At 45.3% G+C, this 18250-nt stretch overlaps 1 protein-coding gene across 6 annotated transcripts in view; it reads left to right on the top strand.

Moving 5' to 3' along the window:
* The first annotated feature begins 17202 nt into the window (after positions 1-17202).
* The window catches only part of LDLRAD3 (low density lipoprotein receptor class A domain containing 3), a 133691-nt gene continuing 132643 nt past the window's right edge, over positions 17203-18250 (top strand). For 2 of the 6 annotated variants that reach the window (XM_065064839.1, XM_065064838.1), the window contains exon 1: positions 17203-17382. In XM_065064839.1, the coding sequence (XP_064920911.1) occupies positions 17229-17382 (154 nt within the window). In that variant the 5' untranslated portion in view covers positions 17203-17228. Of the gene's footprint in view, positions 17383-17422; positions 18009-18040; positions 18217-18250 lie in introns of those variants that run through there. The other 4 variants (XM_065064842.1, XM_065064843.1, XM_065064844.1 and 1 more) reach the window with 4 other exon arrangements.

Genomic DNA, 18250 nt, shown 5'->3' with positions numbered 1-18250 from the left:
TGAGCCTGTGTAAGAAGACTAATAGGTGAGACTGATGTGGGACACTAGTAAGTGCCTTGGGACATTGAAAAACAAGACAGAAAATAATTACGTGGGGAGGGGTGGCAGGGATGGGGTGCTTAAGTGGGTAGTCTCAACTTTAATTTAATTTTTAATAAATTAGCCAGATACATGAACTTTAGAAATTACATGTTATTTTTTTAAAGTACCTGTAAAAAGATACTTTGTAACCAGCAGCCAGGGTCCCACTTATGAATTCTACATTGTTTTCCACTGATACAGCCAGCTCTGTGGTCCAGCAGTGGTGGTGGTGCTTGCGCAATGACATACTAATGTCATTTAATAATATGTCATTTAATAACAGGCTGGCTCTGGGGCATGAGCAGTAGTTAGGCATAGTCCCACAGTCCCAGCCACTTGCTGAAGTTCATGTATCTGGCTAATTTATCAAAAGAAATGCGACTGCCCAGTTGGAAATACCCCTTTAAGGGAGATGGCTTGAGCAGATGGGGTAAGAAGGAAAGTGCCTGCTAGGATTTGTAATGGTGAAATAAAGCAAACGTCTCTACTGGGCGGTGAGGGGGATGGTGGAATAAGGAGAATGCTCCTCATGGAAGGTGATAAAAGGAGAACATCAGTAGGCATGTCCACTGCCAAAGGAACATTCTCCTTATTCCACCATGGAAGAATGAGGAGAATGTTAATGCCGGGGAACGGCATTAAGGATAATGTTGCTTTCCAAGGAACTGGCAATGGGGGAACAAGGAGAATGTTACTGGGATAGATGGAGGGGGAGAATTGATGGAGGAAGAATGACTGCTGTTTATGGGGAAGGGGATTTGAAGGAAAGGTGAGCCTGTGTGAGAGGGCCTGACTATTATTTAACCTGGGCCTAAAGGACATCTTGGTACCACCATACCATCTTTGGTGGAACAATTTGAATCCCAAAATGTCCAGTAAGAGAAAGATTGATGCAGAAGGAAGGCAATTTAATGATAGGTGGGAAAGCAAATACATGTTTGTGTTTCAAGGAATAAGAACAGTTTGTCCGTAGTATTATGAGACATTGTGGGTGATAAAGGAGCACGATGCAAATAACTGAGTGGCAAACACAAGGCCCGTGGGCTGAATCCTAAAATTACTTTTGGCCCTTTGAAGGCAACTGCAAGGCTGATGTGGCCACTGGTGAAAATGAGTTTGACACCTCTGCTCTAATCTGTGAAATACAGGTCAAACCAGGACAAGTCTGTTCTGATAGCCCCTCAGTCTGACACAAAGCCCCAGCAAGCTATTACCAGGCACCAGTCCAGGGTTCTCTGCTTGGCAACTCCTTTGGTTATTTAGCTCTAAGGGAGGAAGCCCTGGACTGGTACTAGAGGCAGGTACTTTGCCCAGGCTAGCAAAACTAGGGCCTGGAGGCTTCCCAGAGGCTGTACTTGGTGGTCCCTTTCTTTTTCCTGGGAGGGACCGGTCTCTGCCATGTTTGTAGGTTTTGGCCATCTGAGACCTCACAGTGAACATCACCCAGCTGCAGCTGGAAGGCAGCTGTCTGCCTCCCCAAAAGTGAACAGATTGTCTTATCACCTAAGGCATGTAGCCAGATGCTGCACCACACTCACAAACACATTCATTATAGCAGCACTGTACAGAGGACACAGTCATGGGTGAGGTCTTCCTTGGGCTGAGCAGAGGGCTAGCATGTTGTGAAACTGTGATCCAAACAGGTGAAGAATAGAGGGGAAACAACTACAAAGAAATGCTAGGATTAGCTGTTGGCTCACAAAAAGGAAAATAAATGGAATAGGATATCCTCTTGATCAACTAATATAACTCATGCTGGGAATGGATGCCAGCACACTAGTACTCTGCCAAGACAGACTTTCTGGACTAATCCTACAGTGTGAAATTATTTTCCCATTCCTGGTGTAAATCCTCATTCTCTCTTCTGGATGCAGGTTAAATTCAAATATATGTTCCCCTTTTTTAATAACCTTCTCGGTTTTTGGTTTTGTTTTTGGTTTTCAGGTGCCTACTTTTGCATTTCTCAGGTGTTTCCTGTAGAGACAGTCCTCAGTGATTCCCTATAATTACATTCATGAAGGCAGATTATTAATTATGAAATCACAGATGACATGAAGAATTCTGTAATATCGCTACCAAGAGGGAGCTGGAGGAGGTAAGAGTTAAGGGAGAAAAGTAATATCATAACAGAAGAAGTTTGTTCAGTCCTACATCCTTCAGGAAATAATCTTCTTAATGTAGTGTTACAATCTTCTGAGAGTACCTCTCTCCTGGAAGGACTTATTGGAAGCTCTAAGTGCCTTTGGTAAGCCTTTGCATTTAGGCCATACGTCTCTGGTACAGATGATTTGGAAACTCTAGCCCCTGCTTCAGAACAACAGGGCAGATCCTAAGCATTGGTTTAACTCTTTATCTTTTATTTGGGACAGGATTGATGCAAGGTAACAGTCTGTAGTAACATGATGGACAGAAGTCTTTACCAAACAACCCAAATCAATCAACCCAGTGGCCATGTAAGTGCAGGACAAGCCCATGCTAAGTATTTATGGAACATCTCATGCAAAATTCTAAGTGTAACACAAACAGTAATGAAGCTGTTCCATGGGCATTAGCACCAGCTTCTAAAAAATTAATGTACTGGATGGATCCAAATTTGCACTGGTTTTGTATGAAATTCCAAGCCAGTGAAAACTAACTTTTGTTTTCAGCTCAACTCTGACTCACATCTGTGAGACACTTGTGTCACCAGAGCTGATTCAGATTCACCTGACTTCAAGCAGGGTGGCTCTTGGGGATCTAAGTACACGCTGCTAAGTGGGGAAACCCAAACCTTCCCTAGTGCAGGATCTTCTCTTTCTGCACAACCCCTGTCATTACGCAGCCACATGCAAAGAAACAGGGAAATACTCTTTCTTCTGTATCTGCTCCTACACCTACTGTTAAACTGGTACGGTTCATCTGGTCTTAGCTCATGCTGAGGTTTGATTTTAAGCCTACATGGTACAAATAGCTTCTCTATCAGTGATTCCATGGTGTTTCCCTACACGCACAAAGGCTGTCCTTTGTTTCTTGAAGTCAGTGGGATAGTCTTTTACCTGATACCTTGCCATTCCCTTGTGTACCATGAGCTTCATCTTGGTGTCTCACCATGTGTGAATGTGTGGCTTTGCACAGTGCTCTGTTAATTACAGCTGGACTGTAAGCAAAGACGGCTTCTCTTCTTGTCAGTGAGATAGAAAAGAAAATTTCACAAACACAAGCTGTTCTGTGCTGTAATTCAAACATGCTGCTTCTGTTGGACAGAGAAAGAGAAGGGGATTTTTGCTGAGGAAGACATGCCCTCCAACACAGGGACAGAGGGGTCTGCTGGATGGAGAGTTTCAGGTGTGACTGGAGCTGCCAAGATTCAAATTCCCATTCTGTTTTGTGGCACAGTCATTCATTTTGCTGTTGGCCCTGCTGACGCTCCCAGCAGCCTCTGGATCTGAAAAGCCCTTTGTGCTTCTAGCAGGTGGAACAAATACCAATGCATGCATAAAAGAGGTCACTTTGGATTTCCATACAGACAGGTTTTCTTTTTTTTCTTTAATGAGATTTCAAGAGAAGGTGAGGGAAGGTAGCTAAAAGAACATTACTATGTAGCTTGTAATTGCTTATACAACTTTTTAACCTATCTGTATTAACAAAAGCATGACAGAAGAGAGGCAAGGGGCTGGCTGCTCTCTGGAGCGTGGTGGTGAAGGGCAGGGATGCACACGAGGGTGCAGAAGGGCTCTTCTGACATTGCATGTGTAATCTAATCTAAGACATAATAATTTCCTACTGGCTCAGCATCAGTTGTATCATTAGCCCAACAATGAAATTAGATCTTGCGTATCAGTGACATTTGCTTTCCTATTTGGACCATCTCCGCACTGCAGTACTTCCTGGCTCAATTCATGTGGGACCAACAATCCCAGTTATGTCAATCTAGATGTAGCAGACAGCTTTTACTGAGCACTCCCAGCAGACCAGGAAAACCATCAAAGTGAGTGTTTCAATATGCCACTGCTCTCTTGTGTAAAATAGGAATGACTCCTTGTTATAACTTGGGGTCTTACTCCCTTCCAAATCCCTGCATTGATCACAAACAAAGAAACAAACAGCAAATACTAAAAAAATATGTGAATTGTGAAGCATATCCATTATCTAAATTTATACTATATCTATGTCTATGCTGTGTGCAGTCCAGCTGAGACAACTGAGCTAGTGGGCCAGATTCATTCAGCTGTTGCTCCTCTTCCTCTGTTAGGCACTAGGAAATACAGATGCAGTATTTCTGCCCCCTGCATCAGACCTCTAGTTAAACAAGCTTGTGTTGTGATGTTGTGTATTAAACATGGTTTAAGCAGCACATTTCTCAGTTTTGAAGCTTCAAAGTATTCAAAGTTGTGGCAAGGAAATGGGAGATCCACTTCCCTCAAGTCATGGCTGTCACAGCCACCACACTAACAATGAACATTGAAAACTGAAATTTTACCTTTTCCCCACACACACAAAATGATGTGTCATTAAGGGGTCTTTGCAATAACCAGTGAGTTCTTCACACTTCTGAAAACTAGAGAAACCTGGTAAAGTTCCTGTGTAGGTCATAAATTTCTACAGACCCTTCCATGCTTCTCAGGGTGCAAACTTCTCACAGTGCTCACTACTGATAATTGTACCTCAGGGGTGGGAAAAAGCATCTGAGCCCCAGTTTGAGAACCTCCTCTTGCCCCAGGAGGCCTGCAGCTGAAAGGGTGCTGGGTCTGGATCTGTAAATAGGATATGCTTCTCTTCGGGCACAGGCAGTCTGATGTCTTACTGTAAATGTATGAACTGTGACACTGCAAGGGGGACTCATCTCCTCTTAGCTCCAGACATTTTCAGTGCAGTTGTTTTCACTGGAGCCAGACATTGTGGGCTTCTTTCACATTTGATGGAGAGAAATAGGCATTTCTGAGGACTTAGTTCATCCTGAAGAAGATATTTTAAAAGTCAGATGAGCCCTAGAAGTGCTTTCTAGGAGGACTTCATCCGTAAACATCTTGAGGAACATTAGTCATTGAAAAGACTGAATATTTGGATAAACTACGAAGTCTAGACTACCATTTAAAAATATAACGTTTTAAACAAACATTTTAATGTGAGCAAACATTCAATTTACCCTTGTTAGCAAATACAAAATGACTTAATTCACAGTTTTTCAAATACCAGCCAGGTTCCCAGTTAGGAACTGCAAACACCATATAGTTTATCTTCTCCTGACATATTGTTGTCTTGCATTTCAGGAGGGCTTAGAAGAGATAAGGTGGGTTCCTTTCTTCACCTCTTCCCTAATCACAAAGTCATTTTGTGGTCAAGATTATTTTTAAATGCGTCTGATTAAGGACCTTAGCATTGAATTTGAAAAGACTTAATTTAAGGACTGGCACCCAGAAAACTCAGTTTTAGCTTAGGTCTTATTTTCCTATGGAGGTTTTGGGATCCTGGCTATTCCATTTCCTCCTGCCTTCTATTATTAACAACTTGCCTGCTTCTTGTTACATTTCCTCTGCTCTGTATACAAAGGCATCAGTGTGAGATAGCACCGAATATTTTGTGAAAATATATTTTAAAAAATCACACATATGTACATAAAAGGAGGCTTTCATTATGTGGTTCTTTTCATGACCTGGAGCAAGAAAGAGGCACTCTGTTTTTAAAATAGCTGTTAAACTGGAGACATGAGTTAAACTCTTAGACCTTCAGGTGGCATAGACACCACAGATGTTGTAACATTTTACTTTAGCTGGGGATTTACACACATAATGTAGTTTTATGACATTTTCCTGCAAATTACAGCAAATTTTCATTGTCAAGACATAACAGTTTGACTTTTGTTATTTATTTGTTAGAACCTCTTTCAGAGAGAGCTGGAACCAAACTGCTGTGGTCCTGCTAGGGGATCTGTACTGATCTGGGCATTCATTTATTATCTGCTTTACTGCCAAATAATCTTCTCTGTTTGCTTGTCTTTATCTAGTTTAGATTCTGGAAGTGGCCTGGAAATTTCACAGACTGCCATTATATTAATGTAAGGTATTGATATGCTAATTGTCCAGGAGGCAATCAGAAGACCTGGGGACAACATAATCATGTTGTTGTTCTACATGCTGCCTATGATTACTTATTTTGAAATCATTAGCTGAAAATACTGACAAGTTAGGTAATGAACAAAACTCACATCAAAGAAACAAAATTACTTTTGAATTAAAAAACAAATAAACAAACAAAAAACCCCCTGCAAATGCAATGGATTTCTGAAGAATCTCTCCAGAAAACACAAGTACTCAGAAGGCCAAGTATAATAAAACTGTGACCTGAGTCATTGAGAAGTGGTGGGGTGAGAAGCTTGGAAAAAAGAACTCTGGCTTTGTAGCTACATGTCATGGTTTAACCCCAGCTAGTAATTAGGACCATGATAGCCACTCGCACACTCCCTCTCACCCTCTGAGTAGGATGGGGAGAGAACCAAAAGGGGAGAAACTCATGGGCTGAGATAAAAACTGTTTAATGAGACAAAATCCCCAACCAACCAAATCAACAAAAAAACCCTACTATTACTAATATATATAAAATAAAATAAAATAAAATAAAATAAAATAAAATAAAATAAAATAAAATAAAATAAAATAAAATAAAATAAAATAAAATAAAACAAAATAAACTCAGTGCAATCACTCGCGAAACTCCAGTTGTGCTGAACAGCCAGTCCCAGACAGGAGAGTACCCTGGTCCTGGACATCTGTGCAAAAAGGTAAAAGGCAGAAAGGCCCAAAGCCCAACTGCAAAATGGGAGAATGGCCAAAGAACAAATTAACACCAAACTCCCAATGGAATGGAAATCCTGAATGGAACTAATTGAACTAATGAACCAGAAAACCCAGACTCATGGAACCAACCAGACGGAAAGGCCAACTGCAATTATATACCAAGCATGACACCAATGGTAGAGAATATTTCATTGATCCACCTGGATGTCAATCTAGGTGCTGTCCTGTCTGTGCTTCTCTCCTAGGACATGCTGCTGATGTCATGGCATAACAGGCTTCTGCTGTGGCTGTGGCAGTAGAAGAGAACTCAAAACCAAGTGCATCCCATTGCACTAATAGTAGAGCAATTGTGCACCACCACTGATGCAATTTGTCCAAAGGAAAAGCAGGGAGGACAGAACTGAAATTGTGAAGCCCACGTTTATGCCTGTGGCACAAAAAAGAGGAGAAGGATTTTTGCCCCCCATTCCTCCCCACACCTAGATAGGAGGTAGGCAGAGGAAGTGGATGAGGGTCTAAACACACTCTCAGAGTGTGGAGTGGTCTTCTGGAGCATAGCATGACAGCCTGCACATCAGTAAGAGGGAGCTAAGCAGGGGATTTTCTTTGCAATGGAAAACAGTTTCATGTTGCTCAGGGTACGGACAAACTGAGCCTTTTCAATCTCCAATTTCTGAATCTCAAACAGAGAATGCCATTACAGCTGCAACTCAGGCCAAACTGGAGATGTACAGCACGGGTTCTTTGCATATTGTGTGAATCAAAAATGAAAATTAATAGGCCAGAGATTTAGGGGCTTCCCTTTCCATGGCAGTAGAACAGAAAAGCCAGCAGCTATTGTAGAACAAGGAGTTTCTGCACATTTTCTAACATGCTGAGACCTGGCAGGAGGAGGAGGATTTAACATTTAAGCTAGCTTAATTTGCACTACCAGAATATCCCAGATGGGATCCATCATAATCTACTCTTTCTGGTTGCTCATTAAAACCCTTTTTGCACAAGAACTATGGAGTAGCTTGAATCTGCAGAGGTGAGTCCCAGTATTAGCTGTTCACATTGGCTCAGGCAGCTGTGAAGAGCAAGCTCCTGGTAGCACTGAGGCAGGCCACGGCAACTGAGCAGATGCCTGAATCCAAGCCTGGCACATCCAGAGCCCAGAGAAAGGTGTATTAGTTTACCCAGGTGCTTTCTGTCGCTGCAGGCTCTGGATCCCATAGTATGCAGGGGATGGGAGAGGCTTGTCTCATTCTTTGAGCTCAATCATATTTCAGTTTGCCTTTTTTGAGAAGTCTGTCAATGTAATCACACGTCTGAGAACTGTTCCTTACTTTTGACCTGATCCTTATGTTTTCAGCTGGCACAGTGACAAGGACCACACCAGTACATACAGTGCCCTTCAGTGGCAGATGCACACCCCTCTTTCTCCCCCCACCCCTCTTCTTCCTTGAATGTGGAAGGTGCAGACACATCCCCACCCTTTCCTACAATGGGGGTAACAGCTTCTTTTGTTTGACCCCGGAACCGGTTGATCAGGGTCGTTAAGAGAGAGGAGGAGTGGGGGTGCAGAGGCGCCAAGGAGCTGCTGGGTGCCCACAGCCAGAGTGGGGGCGCAGAGAAGCTTCTGGAATGCCCACAGTCAGATCTTACAAGGCTTTAAAAACGGGACCTCTCCCGACGAGGTTTGCCCCCGTTGTGTGGACCTCTCAGAGCGCGGGTCAAGTGCTGCGGCTGAGTGCCCTCCCAGGACTGGGATGCTGTTTGCCTCATCTCCACATGTAGGTGAGTGAAGTAATTCCTCGCCACTTGGGTGGGTGCTTAGTCCGTGCTTAAATATAAGCACGTATATTTTCTTTAATAATTCCTTGCAGGATTGCGGGTGCTTATTCTGTGCTTAAATATAAGCATGTGTATTTTCTTTAATCATTCCTTGCCAGATTCAGCCAAGTGTATACTTTTCCCGGAGTCAGGGATGGCTCTGGCATTGTTTTTGGTGAGCCACGTGTATGCACACTGTGGATCTCCGTTGTTATTATTTGCTGCATCTCAATAACTACCTCGACTGATACTCAAACCTGTCTTTATGTCACTATTGGAGAGCTAAAACCCTGTTTTCCACCGATTAATCTGCTGCACCTTCTTTACCAAATAAAAGTTTGTTTTGGACACTGTTGTCCATCTAAACTAACGTCGGGGTGCCTCTGTGACACCTTCACATGTTAAGATGTTATGAGATAAGCATACAAGTGACAGGAGGGAATATGAATACCTATTATGACTTCTGCTTTGAAAGCTGATCTCTGATTCTGTTTTCTAAAGAGAATAATGTTGCAACAGTCAGGAGAGCTTTAAGCTTCATGCAGAGCTAAAGATCAAATCATTGCAAAGCCATAATGGAGACAAATTCTAATGGATAGATGGATATACGCTGATATGCTAACATATCTGTTTAATTTGATAGATGTTAATGATGATGTCAAATTTATAAATGTATTTGGATCTACTTTTATAATTTTGCTGAACTATTTTAAAATGACATTATTATTACTATTTTGAATCCATCAAAAAGCTGTTGCTAAGCACAGTTCAAAACTTCCTGGCTTGCTATGTGACATTTCAGTCATATACAAAATATTGCAATATATAATTACAAATTTTTATCCTTAATTAACACAGACTTTTCATCACCATCAGTCCTGTCACTGGGCATGACACATATAAATGACTACAATTACTTTTTTTCAGAGCACTATTCCCAGATTGAAGCCAGCAAATTTAGCTTGCATCTAGAGACATGATTGCATTTTGCTCTTTTGCCTCAAATCAGTGTGAACTTACTAAAAAATCAATTTCTATATTACAGGACAGATTGTGAAAAGAAATATGAATTGTATACTGAGCTGGTTAGAAATGAGAAATGAAAAATTTGAGCACTGGTATCTCCTAGGGAGGCCAGGTTCTCTTGAAGATGTGGATCCTCTGCAATGTACTTCTAAATAATCCCTTGTCCCCCAGAGTAAGAACCAGCACGTCTGACAATATGAGTTGAAGACAATCTGCTATCCCCAATAACCTAAAAAGTGTACATTTTAGGCTAATAATTGGCAGAGATTAGTTTCAATATACTTTTGGATTTTTTTTTTTCCACAGTAAACCCTTTATGTTATTGATTATCTTTCATCTGGGCATCTCAAAAGAATATGTAACCAAAAAGTGGTTAAATTCCACAGTCCTGGTGGCAGATTTGCATTACAAAGATAAAATGCCTGCCCCTTGGCAACAGAGTAATATGAAGAACTTTATGCCAAAGCCAGATATCCTCACACCTATTCTACTGTCATCAGAAGCCCAAACTTGGACACACATTTTGCTGAAAGAGCACCTGATTTATTCACAGATTTGCCACAAAGACGTTCCTAAGCAGGACCGAATACAGCTATGATGTGGATGGAGAGAAAGTCTCTGTATCTCTTCCATCTAATTCAGCACCTGTGCTATACAGTACTTCCATTACATTTGTCCCTAGTTCAGCTTCCCTGAAGCCTTCCTGTGGAAGAGACAACCTACTTGAGCTATGTGGACACTGCCATCACGAGCAGTTTCACTAAATGATGTTTGATATCAGGAGACTGGAATGTCTATAGATTAGAGGACTGATAATTTCATTTCAAGACAGTGCAGTAGGTGAAGCTGCATTTGAAAACTAAAATCCAGCAGCAAAATCCCACATTTTTTAGTGTAGTAAAGGAAGGAAATAGATAAGCCTTCCCTGATGAGCTTGGCTCTGAAGAAAATTTCCCTTTCTAGCCCCTAGCCATAGTGTGCAAAGCTACAAGAACTGGCTTTCTTGTAACAGATCCTGCCAAGCCCACAGGCTAAGCACAGTTCTTGGTTACTCTAGCATAATTTATTGTGAAGCTAATAGAAGCAAGAAAATATATAATTTTTTTTCAGTGTATATTCCTTGTTTGTTCTGATCATCAGCTGGTACCCTACATTACTGGTAGCTATTCAGAATCTACCCACATTCTGAGCAACCTGAAATTATTTATTTATCCTTGCAATACTTTTATGATGTAGATGGCCTGCAGTTTCATTGAGAGTTAACGCATGGGAGGACAAGAGTGACTTGCTAAAGCCACACAAAGTCTGCAACAGAGCTGGGATGACATCTTGCTTCCAGGTACAAAACCAGAAATCCACCCTGGTGATATGAAGGCAGTTCACAGAATCACAGAATCACAGAATGTTGGGGATTGGAAAGGACCTCGAAAGATCATCTAGTCCAATCCCCCTGCCGGAGCAGGAACACTTAGATGAGGTTACACAGAAAGGCGTCCAGGCGGGTTTTGAATGCCTCCAGAGTAGCAGACTCCAACCCCCCATGGGCAGACTGTTCCAGTGCTCTGTCACCCTCACTGAGAAGAAGTTTCTTCTCAAATTTAAGTGGAACCTCTTGTGTTCCAGTTTGAACCTGTTACCCCTTGTCTTACCATTGCTTGTCACCGAGAAGAGCCTGGCTCCATTCTCATGACACTCACCCTTTATATATTTATAAACATTAATGAGGTCACCCCTCAGTTTCCTCCAAGCTAAAGAGACCCAGCTCCCTCAGCCTTTCATCATAAGGGAGATGCTCCCGTCCCTTAATCATCTTTGTTGCTCTGCACTGGACTCTTTTCAGCAGTTCCCTGTCCTTCCTGAACTGAGGGGCCCAGAACTGGACACAATATTCCAGATGTGGTCTCACCAGGGCAGAGTAGAGGGGAAGGAGGACCTCTCTCGATCTACTAACCACCCCCCTTCTAATACACCCCAGGATGCCATTGGCCTTCCTGGCCACAAGGGCACAGTGCTGGCTCATGGTCATCCTGCTGTCCACCAGGACCCCCAGGTCCCTTTCCCCTACGCTGATCTCTAATAGGTCATTCCCCAACTTATACTGGAACCTGGGGTTGTTCCTACCCAGATGCAAGACTCTACAGTTTCCCTTGTTATATTTCATTACATTTTTCCCTGTCCAACTCTCCAGCCTGTCCAGGTCTTGCTGGATGGCAGCACAGCCTTCTGACGTGTCAGCCACTCCTCTTAGCTTGGTGTCATCAGAAAACTTGCTGATAGTACATTCTATTTCGTCGTCCAAATCGTTGATAAATATATTGAATAATACAGGCCCCACTACTGACCCCTGAGGCATTCAACTAGATACAGGCTTCCAACAAGACTCCACGCCATGGACCACAATTCTCTGGCTTCTTTCCTTCAGCCAGTTCACAGTCTCCCTCTCTACACAGTTGTCTATACCACACTCCTGTTGGAAAGTAAAATGTGGGAAAGCAAGATATGCATTTCCAGCCACCTAGATGATAAAGAAAGATCAATACTAACTTGACCATCTGGATGGTCGAAGACATAATACTAACATAATAATATATAAAGGGCCTTGGACAGATTACTTTGAAATACGTTTCTCATAATTGTAAAAGGTTATAGCCCAGACTCGTGAGAATGGTATTTTGGGCCGGATAACCGCCCCCAAGTGCATGAGATGTGTGAATGTCCTTGGGCCTGGTCTGTGAATGAGTGGAAAAACAAGTGAGACAAACATCACATGAGTTTTGTGTGGTTTTAATAACAATTAGTGGAAAAACACCTTTTGTAAACATCTTAGTCCAAGCCCGTACCTGTAAATCCTATAAATTGTCAATGGTGAATAACGAAGGCAGCCTAGGCCTAGGTCAGCTCTCTGCTTGGCCAGGCTCTGTGCTCCTTCCTAACAAGATCTCTGCCTCTGCATGAATCTCTATGTGCGTCCTGGTATGTGTCGTTTCTAATCACCGCACACTCACTCAGTTTAGCTGTAAGGATGCTGTGGGAGACTATCAAATGCCTTACTCAAGTCAAGGTAGACCACGTCCACCGCTCTGCCATTATCCATCCATCTTGTTATGTCCTCATAAAAGTCAATGAGGTTGGTCAAGCATGACTTCCCCTTGGTGAAGCCATGTTGACTGCCCCTAATGACCCTCTTATCCCTGATATGCCTTGAGAGGGCACCAAGGATAAGGTGTTCTACCAGTTTCCCAGGGATGGAGGTGAGGCTGACCGATCTATAGTTACCCAGGTCCTCCTTCTTGCCCTTTTTGAAGACTGGAGTGATATTTCCGTTCCTCCAGTCCTCAGGCACCTCTCCCATTTCCCAAGACTTGGCAAAAATGATGGAGAACGGCCCAGCAATGACCTCAGCCAGCTCCCTCAGCAGCTGTGGGTGCATCCCATCCGGACCCATGGATTTATAGATGTCCAGATTGCCTAATTGCTCCCTAGCCCAGTCCTCATCAACTGAGGAAAACTCTTCCGTTGTCCTGTCTTCCTCTGGGGTCTCAGGGGTATGTGGCTCCTCAGGACAGCTTCTGGCAGTGCAGACAGCGACAAACAAGGCATTCAGTAACTCTGCCTTCTCTGTATCTTCTGTCACCAGGGCACCCACCTCATTCATCAGTGGGCCTACATTGCCTCTGGTGTTAGTTTTATCTGCCATGTATTTGAAAAAGCACTTCCTGTTGTTCTTGACCCCTCTTGCCAGGTTTAATGCTAAGGAGGCCTTAGCTTTCCTAGTTGCCTCCCTACACCCTCTGACAACAGCCTTATATTTTCCCCAAGTGGCCAGCCCCTCCTTCCATGATCTATAAACTCTCCTCTTCCACTTGAGCATACCCAGCAGTTCCCTGTTTAACCACACAGGTCTCCTGACTCTCTTCCTTGACTTCCTATGTGTTGGGATGCTCTGATCTTGTGCCCGGTAGAAACAGTCCCTGAACACTAACCAACCATCTTGGGCTCCTCTACCTTCAAGCAGCTTTGCCCAGGGGATTTCCCCCAGCAATTGCCTGAAAGGGCCGAAGTTTGCTCTGCTACAGTCCAGGGTGGCAATTCTGCTTGCTATCCTGTTCCTGCCACATGAGTGAACTCCACCATCTCATGGTCACTGCAACCAAGGCAGCCCTCAACCTTTACCGCTTCAACCAGACCCTCCGTGTTAGTGAGGATGAGATCCAGCAGTGCACCTCTTCTAGTCGGCTCCTCCACCCTTTGCATCAGAAAGTTATCGTCAAGGCACTGGAGGAACCTCCTAGACTGTGGCTGGCTGGCTGAGTAGTTCTTCCAACAAACATCAGGGAAGTTAAAATCCCCCACCACAACCAGGGCCTGTAGTTGCAAGGCTGCTCTCATCTGTCTGTAGATAGCCTCATCAACTTCCTCACCCTGATCTGGTGGCCTATAATAGACGCACACGATAGTATCACCCGTGCCAGCCTGCCCCTTAATTTTCACCCATCGACCCTCAACTCGCCCCTCATCTGTGCCCGGACAATACTCAATACATTGTAGTTGCTCTTTCACATAAAGAGCAACTCCACCACCACGCCTGGCTGGGCTGTCTTTCCTGAAAAGGACATAGCCATGCACGACCACATTCCAGTCATGTGTGCTGTCTCACCATGTCTCTGTAATTGCCACTAGGTCATAATCTCCTGCCCAAACACAGGTTTCTGACTCCTTCTGATTATTCCCCATGCTGCACGCATTGGTGTACAGGCATTTCAGAGAGTGAGCTGAACACACCTATTTCACCCTAGGGGGATAGGAGGCCTCCCAGCCTTCATCATCTCTAGAGTCCTGCCCCACTGATGCAAGCCCCCTTTGAGTGTAGTTTAAAGCTCTCCCATTGAGGTCTGCTAATTCCTGACCCGACATCCTTTTGCTCCTGTGAGATAAACCTTTCCCACGTATCACTGTTTGGACTGGTGTCTTGTAAAACCCGCCGTTACCAAAGAACCCAAAGCCCTGTCTGTAGCCCCAGTCTTGTAGCCAATTGTTTACAGACCGAATTTTCCTATTCCATCCCATGCGATGACAAAACTGGAAGGAGGGTAAAGAGAATCAGCATGTGTGTTGTTTATCTGAGGTCTGTGGTCCCACTCAGTTACTGCTACTCAGAACTCTTGTTTGTGGGCTAATCTAGTTTGAATTTTGCTAGTGTTCACACACACACACTCGGAATTGACAGTGCACCTACATGTAACACAGCTAGAAACAGGATTTAATTAGATTATAGGACAGACTGTGGTGATCAAACACATGGCTCAGCTACACTTAGCTAGCCACTTTCATCCCCTTTTCCCTTTATTTTCCATGTTTTTTACCTTCCTGATGCACCTGAATATTTCCCTTTCACCTCCTTTGCTCCTCGCCCTAAACACTGTATATTAATTCTTGAATGTTCCCAAAATGCTGTTCCCATTTCATCCATTAATGTGCCCTGTAGGCAATAACCACCCTTAGTTTTCAAGGCATCTGGGAGACAGTTTCTTGGTTGGTTTATCTTGGTGGGCTTCACACCAGGTTCCAAGGTCTAATGAGCCTTCTCTGATGTGCTTGGCAGCAGCCAACATTGTGCACTATTTTGCCTGATGAGATTACTGAGGTTTCTTTGCCTTTGCTCTCCCTTCATCTTTTTGTTTTACAGGGATTACACTTTTAACTAGGTAACCCAATATCCACAAGTTAACCATGAATCACACTGGATCCTTTATCCTGTGCTAAGAAACTGAGGTGAATAAAATGCTTTCACAGCCTAGCATGAGAGCTTCCTACTTAGCCTCTTAGTGAACTAGATCTTGTTTTTTGGTAACTGCCAAGGAGGCATCCATCCACCTTGCTTCATCTCTTAACTCCTGTTGCTGCATGTAGTCAGGGTGACTTGGTCCAAGCCCACTGAATGGTGAAATGGGCTGTGCTGGGTTGTCACGCTGGGACCCCAGGCAGAATTAGAATCCTGGTAGGCAGAGGAAATTCCCACAGTCACATCCCTCAGTGTTCAGAATAAACTCTTTCACCTCAAGTCCTCTTCTGGAAACTGGTTCCCAAGGTGAGTTCCACATAGGAATTAGCTATCAGGAGCTAAAATACTATTAAAGAACAGAAACTGAATCTGAATATTTGTACAAAAGTCTTATTTTAAATAAAAAATTAAATTCTTTTTTTCCAAATGATGTGAAATCCTTGCCAATAAATGTCCTCACGCTCCTCTGACTATACTAAAAATGAATTCTAAGAATTCTGCTTGAAACAGTATTTTGTGCAGATTAGCTAAACACAGCTTTAGAAATCATTTGGCAGGTTTTTACTCTTGTCATCTGGCTTTAATTCTTAGCTAAAATACCTTCTGCACTAAGTTTTCTTCTTCAGCTAGTAAATACATGCTGCAAGCTTTTTAGGGAGCTAAACTTCACTGTATGAACATGCAGATCTACTTACGCACTTGACACACACAGAGGAATACTTTACAACCAAAAGGTACCACTTAATGAACAGGCAGCGATATTCCCATAAAAGCAGAATGCTTCATATGCTAACATGGGTTTCTTCAGTCCTGGCCACTACATACTGAAAAATAATGTTCCTCAAAACGAGGCCCACTCCTCCTCCCATTGAAGACAAGTGGGATCAGGATTGGGCCCTTAGGCTGAAAATGCAATTTAAGTTTCCTAAATGCTCGGTTTCAGAGGTTTACAAGGATATTAAATGCCACAGGCTACCCCTGATTAACTGGCTATAATGAAAATGTCTTGTCTTCCAGTTGGGGAATGAAGATAAGAGGAGTGTCAGAAAGTGGAAAGGGAGGCTTTTTCAGAGCACCATACCCCTTCCTTATTTCAGAAAGGGCAGAGTGAGCACTTATGTGCCTCACGAAGATATAGGCTGTCTGCAGGGGTGCAGCTCTGACCTAAACTCTTCCAGGCATCACTGAAGTGCTCCTGCCTGCCACTACACGGCAAGTGGGGGGTTTGGTGTATGACACGCAAATGCCAACACAACCCTCCAAGGTCCTCAAAACTGGCTGTAGGTGTCTGATGCACAACAGTTTTGAGAAAGATGAAGCAGCTCTCAGTGTGCTGTCACGATGCACTACGAGCAACTCGCTGGTCGTTGCCAGCAGCAACATCCCAGTGCCACCAGCCAGGCCGAAGCAGAGCCGTGCGATCTGCCAGCACTGCAGATGACAGCCACGGAGCAAAAGGCCGGGTCACCGGCGCGGCCTGCAGGGCTGTCATGCTCGGCGACAATCCGAGCCGCGCTGCCCGCTCTCCTGACTAGGAGAGAGGGATGATCCTGCAGGGCGAGCTCCAGGCAACGCCCCATGCACCGGGGGTCCTGGCCGGTTTTGCCCGCTAGACTTCCTGGCCGACTCTCGGGCCCGGGGCGTGGCCCCTCGCCGGTCTCTCAGCGGCGCCCCGAGCCCAGGCCCCGCCCCGGCGGGGGTGCGGTGACCTGCCGGCAGGCCGGGGCGGTGGCAGTCTGCGGGGCGGGGCGATGGCGGGCACCGCCCTCTGGCCCTCCCCCCCCCCTTCTCTTCGTCAGCGGCCGCAGGCTCCGTCGGGGGAGGGTCGGCGGAGTAGCTCCAAAGTTTGCGGGGCGGCCAGCGTTGGGGCTATGTGGCTGCTGTGGCTACTGCTGGGTTCGGCGGGTGAGTGCGGGCGGTGGCGGTGTCCTGGGGCGCTGCCTGGGAGCGAGGGGGCGTGCTACGCTTGGCGGAGGAGGACGCCGGGGCCTCCCACCGCCTCTTCTCGGCGTCTTGTTGCGGGCCGGGCCGGGCCGGGAACGCCGCCGGCCTCCCCTACCATCTCCATAGCTCCTCTCCCCTCCCCGTGGCCGGCCGGACATAGGGAATCGCCTGCCCTGCGGCTCGCTGGGTGGGCCGGGCGGTGATACTCAGGGCGGGCGCATGCACACGTCGCCCTTCCCCTCCCTCTCTCCCCTGAGGGCGTGCTCAGGGTGGTCCCGCCGCCGCCACTGGGGGATGTGGAGGGTCGGCGTGAGCGCGGCGCCCGAACTGGTGCCGGGGCCGGGACGGGTGGGAAGTTTCTGGCGCCTGGGGTCGGGTGCCTCCGGGCCGATCCGGGCGTCGAAGGCGCCGCCGGGACAAAAGGGCCGCGACCTCGGTGGTACAGGCTGGGCCAGGCCGACCCGGGCCTTCCTTCCGAGGCTTTCCCGGGGCGGAGGAGGCCGTCGCGGATGCAGCTGATCTCTGCCGCTTGGGGGGCAGGCCGGACTGGCGGGACCGCGGCGGGCGCTGGCCGGCGCAGCGCCAAGGTCCGTGCACCTAGTGAAGCGCTTGGGTCCTGCCGGGGTTGGAGTGTTACTTTTTGTTAATACTCAATTTTGTATAAGTTATTTCCTCCCTACTTCACGGTCGACATATATCTGTCAGAATCGGCGAGCTGATGATGTTGTGTGCAGCTTTGCTGCAACTGTGAATTATTTCTGCAGCGTGATCTTAGCAGGTGCTTTTCCAGACAGCGTAAGTACCTTGGCTGCATGCTGCTGTGTGTGTT

This window comes from Columba livia, chromosome 5 (assembly GCF_036013475.1).
Source record: "Columba livia isolate bColLiv1 breed racing homer chromosome 5, bColLiv1.pat.W.v2, whole genome shotgun sequence".
Classification (NCBI taxonomy): domain Eukaryota; kingdom Metazoa; phylum Chordata; class Aves; order Columbiformes; family Columbidae; genus Columba; species Columba livia.
Note: the sequence above shows the minus strand (reverse complement) of the source record. Positions and strands in the feature narration are given on the sequence as shown.